The sequence below is a fragment of the Cyphomyrmex costatus genome, unplaced genomic scaffold (genome assembly GCF_001594065.2).
Source record: "Cyphomyrmex costatus isolate MS0001 unplaced genomic scaffold, Ccosl1.0 scaffold4417, whole genome shotgun sequence".
NCBI classification, from domain to species: Eukaryota; Metazoa; Arthropoda; class Insecta; order Hymenoptera; family Formicidae; genus Cyphomyrmex; species Cyphomyrmex costatus.
The window spans coordinates 808-7,159 of NW_017278660.1; the positions used below are offsets into that span (position 1 = coordinate 808).

The 6,352-nt window shown below is 48.3% G+C and overlaps 1 protein-coding gene across 1 annotated transcript; it reads right to left on the minus strand.

Annotated features, from left to right (window-relative positions):
* Positions 1 to 51: 51 nt before the first annotated feature.
* On the minus strand, positions 52 to 6,077 carry LOC108777551 (uncharacterized; the record flags this gene model as incomplete). The annotated part of the gene is made up of 3 exons (XM_018544477.1): positions 2,198 to 6,077; positions 1,045 to 1,363; positions 52 to 971 (listed from the first exon to the last, which is right to left on the minus strand). Coding segments are annotated over exons 1-3 (5,119 nt in total), but the record flags the coding sequence as incomplete, so codon positions are not given.
* Positions 6,078 to 6,352: the final 275 nt, after the last annotated feature.

Here is a 6,352-nt window from a genome sequence, read left to right on the forward strand (position 1 = left end):
CTGCACATGCCGACTGGCGCTTTGCCTGTGACGAATTTCGCGAGCTGTTACCTTTAGCAGAGACAGCGAGAGATCTGCTTGTCGCTTCTAGCATTTGACAACGGTGTGTCATAAACTCGATGAACTGCTTCAGAGTCGGGAGTTCCGTGCCTTCCAAAGACGATTGCCACTCTCGCAAAGTGGTTGTGTCGAGTTTAGCGCTTAAAATGAATATGAGAATATCGTCCCAGTGAGACGTCGGACGCTGGAGCGCTTGTAGGGCACGCATGTGCTTGCACGCGCCGTCCGTAATCTGCCTCAGCTCGCTGGAATTCTCCTTGACCATCGATGGAAGCTCCATGATGGCTTTAATATGCGTGTGTACGATTATTCTCTTGTTATCGTAACGTTCCTTCAGTAATCGCCAAGCAACCTCATAATTGACGTCAGAGATCTCCAGCGAGCTGATGACATCACTGGCCTCACTGGAAAGAGAAGAACGCAAGTATTGAAATTTTTGAACATTGCTAATTGATGTATTTGAATGTATAATTGCATTAAAGGTGTCAAAAAACGGAAACCACTCGTCGTATTTACCGCTGAAAGTCGGAAGGTTAAGCTTCGGTAATCGTACATGCGCGTTCGAGTCATGACCATTCGAGGCACTCGAAGGCGCTGGCGACGGCGCTGAACTACGCGTGGCTTCTACGGAGAATGCTAGTTTTTCCCTAATGTTCGCCGACAACGCGAAGTACGCCTCCTCGAATCCTGGACGATCGTTAGCCTCAGCATCGTCCAATGCTTCTAATCGCGCTTGAACCGTATTATAATCCGACCAATTGGAATCTAATTTCAACTTGCGCTCCTCGAGCTGCGCTATTACTGACGGCGTAAGAACCGTGATCGAATCCACGTATGTCTTAGTACGCGTACACGATGATTTAATAACCGTACGTTGTTTTTTAAGAACCGCTATGTTTTCGTCGGGCATTCTGAATAAATAGACGACTCTATATTATATGCGAATATTTCTGGTCGGCGGCTTGACTAGATCGCCACCCTTACCTGTCTACGAAAAACACGCGATACTTATGTGTGCTTGCGACTTGACGATGTTCCGCCGGTGCGGTTGGAAAGAGCGATGACAGACGATTCTCGATGTAGGTCGTCACTAGATGCCTTCTCAATCCCTTGAACCGCGCCTCGAGAGCAGATTCGAGCTTGCCGTCGACGGTAATGTTGATTTGCTCGTCGTCGACGATCCTCGTCGGATGTCCCTGGCCTCGTGGAGGATGTAGGACTCTGTCCGGTAACGATGCGTGCAGCGCACGCGGATACGCCCTGGCGCTCGAATGTGAGCCGGCGTTGGAATGTGGCGGGTTGCCTTAGCACTAGACCTCACCAGCTTGTAGGTTAGATGCCTCGCGGCCGCTCACGACGTGCCCGTGAAGCGTCTGGATGTGTCACGAATGCTTTCGTGGCAATGCCGAGATTACTTGCAGCCGTTTTAACTCGCATCCGATGAGCCGACTGCAGATCCCAAGATGGCAGGATCCGGCTCGAAGGACCAAGAAAATGTACGTTGCACGCTTGTGATTTGTGCGCGTGCTTCCACCCAGTGATACGCGGTATCCTGTTTCTTCGCGTTCGGGGGTGGTCGAGAAATGAAACTGGATTTCTCTAAGTTTGAAGACTATTTATTGAGAGGCTCGTGGATGCGAAGTACGGCGTACAGCCGAAAGACACGTACAAAAATGTGACCGTTAGTAGCGGCCGCGCTGGAGACAGGAAACGAAGTGATCGCAATTGCGAGCTCGCCGCCGCGAACGACGGGTAGTAACGACGACGCACGAGCGCCTCAGCCAATCAGGCGCGCGATCCACCGAAAGCGAGTTCGGTAAAAGTTAGGCGCCGGGCGCCATAATCAAATCAAATAAGTATACTTAACACGCCGCCCCCTTTGAAAGGGTGTACTTTCAATAAGAACACAAAAAAAAGGCACGTTTGCTTAAAATCTAGATAAAACGGCGCTGGCTAATGATAATGATAGACGCATATAAAAAAAATAAAATTCTTATACAAACGATGGGACCAACAGCCCTGGTCATTACTAGGCACGAAAACCTATTTCACGAATCTATTGGCAATATCGCTAGTTTAGAGAGAGGTCTAACGCATGACCCTTTGATAGTTCGAATAGAGGCGGTTCGCACAACACCGTCAGAGCCGGCATGAGTTTCCAGAACTCGCCCTAATAGCCATTGCATCGGAGCTAGGCCTTGTTGCTTTATGAGCACGAGCTGCCCAGGTTTCAACTGTGTACCTTTATTAGTTTTCCACTTGTGACGTTCTTGTAAAGAATGGAGATATTCGGTACTCCATCTTTTCCAAAAATGCTGCCTTATCTGGTCAACTCGCTGCCATCGCATTAATCGATTCTCGTTCACGTCGCTTAAATCTCGGCAAGGGAGACTATTCATAGCCGTTCCGACCAGAAAATGCCCTGGAGTGAGACAGGAAAGGTCGTTCGGGTCGCTACTTATTTGCGTAAGCGGACGTGAATTCAAGATTGCTTCAATCTCAGCAAGCACTGTCTGCAGTTCTTCAAAGGTCAAATTGGCTCTGCCAACGATACGCGACATGTGATACTTGGCCGACTTCACGGCCGCTTCCCACAATCCTCCGAAGTGAGGCGCGTTAGGTGGAATGAAGCTCCACGTAGTTTCTTGCTCGCACAGGAATTGTTTTACGTCTGCCTGCACTTGCTGAGAGTTGAGGAAGTCTCGAATCTCCTTGATCTGGTTATGAGCTCCTATAAAAGTAGAGCCATTGTCAGAGTACATACATATCGGTTTATCTCTTCGAGAGATAAAACGCCGAAGCGCACCAAGAAACGCGTCCGAAGTGAGATCGCTCACCAGTTCGATATGGACCGCCTTGGTGGCAAAGCACACAAAGATAGAAATGTACGCCTTACTATTCCGGGCATTTCGTCGTTTGCCCTCCTTTATTATAATCGGACCAGCGTAATCCACGCCACAGTGCGAAAATGGTCTCGACATCGTGACACGGCTGGCCGGCAGGGAACCCATTATAGCTTCTGATTGAATTGGTTTGACTCTGAAGCATGTTATGCAGCTTCGCAGAATCTTACGCGTACTTGACCGAAACGAAAGGGGCCAAAAGCGTTGCCTGATGGCGGCCATGGTGGCTTGCGCGCCGGCATGCATGTTACGCACATGTTCATGACTTATCACGCGTTTTGTAAAATTGTGTTCGCGAGGTAGCAATATCGGGTGTCGCGCCTCGAGTAGATTGGAATTTCTTAGCCTACCCCCCACGCGAATTAGCCCAATTTCATCCATAAACGGCGATAACGAGAGTAATTTGCTAGACGTACTAATAGGCTTGCCCTTACTTAATGCCTTGTATTCCTCGGAAAACGAGGTTCTTTGCACTACCCTACATGCCGTATTTAGGGCGTGCGAAATTTCATTATGTGAGACAAAGCTAGTTGGCGGGCTCGGACGATGTGTTTTACGGATCCTGAAACAATAGGCTAGAATGCGACAGAGTTTGTTTAAGCTAGAAACCCTGTCCGCTAAATCGTCAACCACAGAGAGTTCAAAGGAAACCGCGACTGTAGAGGTTACCCGCGCCTCCGGTATGTCGTCCTTGAGTTGAGTGAATTTTCCGCTAGGCCACTGATCCTGAGGAGATCGTAAGAAGGTCGGGCCTTGCCACCACAATGAAGAATTTATTAACTCGTAAGGATCGGCGCCGCGCGACAACACGTCCGCGGGGTTATCAGCTGAAGAAATGTGAGCCCAACATTCTGGTTTTGTCAGGCGTTGTATTTCGCCGACCCGGTTGGCCACAAAGGTGGACCACTTTCGAGAAGGTGATGTCAGCCAATTCAAGGCTATTGTCGAGTCCGACCAGAGAAAGATAGCGTTGCGTGATAAGTCAAGCGCGTTTCTGACCTTTTCTAATAGTTGAGCTAATAGCAACGCCGCAGATAATTCCAGCCTTGGAAGAGATATAGCCTTGAGAGACGCGATGCGAGATTTCGAGCAAAGGAGTTCTAAGCGATATTCATCGATGCCCTCTGTTCGAATGTATATGTACGCCCCATAGGCACGCTGGCTAGCATCACAAAACCCGTGTACCTGAACGAGTCGATGATTCGACGCAAACTTAACGCATCGAGGAATCTGGAAATCGTTTAATCCCGGTAACTGTGACTTGAATCTGAGCCATCGTGATTGTATAGCTTGCGGGACGGATTCATCCCAAGCACAGCCCGCTTGCCAAAGCTCCTGGAGAATGAACCTTGCCGTAACTACAACTGGCCCTAGAATACCTAAGGGATCAAACAATCGAGCGGAATCTGATAATACTGAGCGCTTGGATACCGTGTGATGATTTACGTCAGCTTCGTACGAGAACCCTAGCTTGTCTTCAGCTTGGTTCCACAAAACTCCTAAAACACGTGGATGTGCGCCGCTACTAATGATAGTTGAACTACTTTTCTGACCATCTACGTTGGTAAGCAGTTGTGAGCAATTCGACGCCCATTTACTAAGTTCGAAACGTCCTAATCGTAATAGCTGTGTAACCTCCTGTATTATAACCTCGGCGTCAGCAATTGTGTCTGCTCCTGTGAGCATATCGTCCATGTAAAAGTCCTGTTTGACGCATTTCGATCCTACTGGGTATGTCGACTCATGCAGCTCCGCCAAATATGTCAGGCATCTCGTAGCCAAGTAAGAGGCGGAAGAAGTACCGTACATGACTGTTGTCAGTTCGTATGTTTGTACGTCTGTGCTAGCATTGTCACGCCACAATATTCTCTGAAATCTCGTCTGAGAAGGATCTACCAGAATCTGCCGGTACATTTTAATTATGTCGGCTAAAATAGCGTAGCGATGTGTACGGAATCGTAGCAAAATGGACATTAAGTCTTGTTGGACCACCGGCCCTACCGTGAGCGCGTCATTGAGAGATGTCCCTTTACTACCCTTGCACGACGCGTCGAAGACTACACGGATCTTAGAAGACCGATCAGAGCCCTTGAAAACGCAATGATGCGGCAAGTAGAAGCCTTCCTCGAGTTGCTCGTCCGCCACCCTCATATGTCCTGAAACCAGATACTCGTTCATGAATTCCGTATATTGTAGCTTCAGACTAGGATCACGCTCGAAACGCTTTTCAATATTCCGCAAACGCTTCAACGCGATATCTCTTGAACTACCTAGCTCGCTGATTATATGCTCCTTGATGGGAAGCTTGACCACAAATCTACCGTCCTGATTCTGAGACACGTTGTTTAGAAAGTGCTGTTCGCACTGAGTTTCCACTAGAGTATAACCAGTTGGATGCTCAACGCAATCTTTCTGGCGCCAAAAAAGGCTGAGCTGATCGTGTATTTGTGCGTTGGTTATAGTTGCGTGAAAGGACCGTACTTTCTTAGGATCCCCCCTCGAAAAACCGATTCGACCAGCTAAAATCCACCCTAAGCGCGTTTTTTGCAGCGTTGGGTGCTTAGGTGAGGCTTGTACCTGCCCCACGCACAATAGGTCCCAGAATATGTCAACCCCTAGTAATAAATCGACCTTAGAAGATTCGTAGAATTGCGGGTCAGCCAACTCTAAGTTGCGAGGAATGTCAAAGATGCTGCGATCGAAGGTGAACGCCGGAAGTTCACTTGTTACTTGCTCGGTCATAATACACTCAATATCTGTCGAATATGAATTTAAGCGAGATTGTATCCTTAAACGGACGCTTTGATTAGAATTGGTGGTTGCGCCATCCACCCCTGAGATAATTACGTTCGTTGACCTCGGCTTTAATCCGAGCTTGGTCACGAATCCTCTAGAAACAAAATTGGCTTGCGAACCGCAATCCAACAATGCACAGCACTCGACTTGCCTTCCGTGGTTATCATGAACGTATACAATAGCAGTCGAGAGTATAGTAGGATTATCGTCCCGACGACTAGACGCGTGCAAGGCTAAGGCAGCTTGAGACGTTATTACTGATGTCGGCTCCGCGCAGTTTTCCTTGTCTTGACCTTGCGAGACTGCGGCGGTCGCCATGTGCAGCAATGTGTTATGCTTTGCCTTGCAATGTTTACAATGACCCGAGGGACATTTACTAGCTACATGTGTTGTAGAACGTAAGCAATTAATGCAAATCTTACGATCGCGAATCTCTGAGCTCCTGCGAGGTACTGGAAGGGCTAAAAAATCCTTGCATTTATAAACTGAGTGATCACCTTGACAAAACGTGCATTTGTAGCCAATAGTTGCTGCACATGCCGACTGGCGCTTTGCCTGTGACGAATTTCGCGAGCTGTTACCTTTAGCAGAGA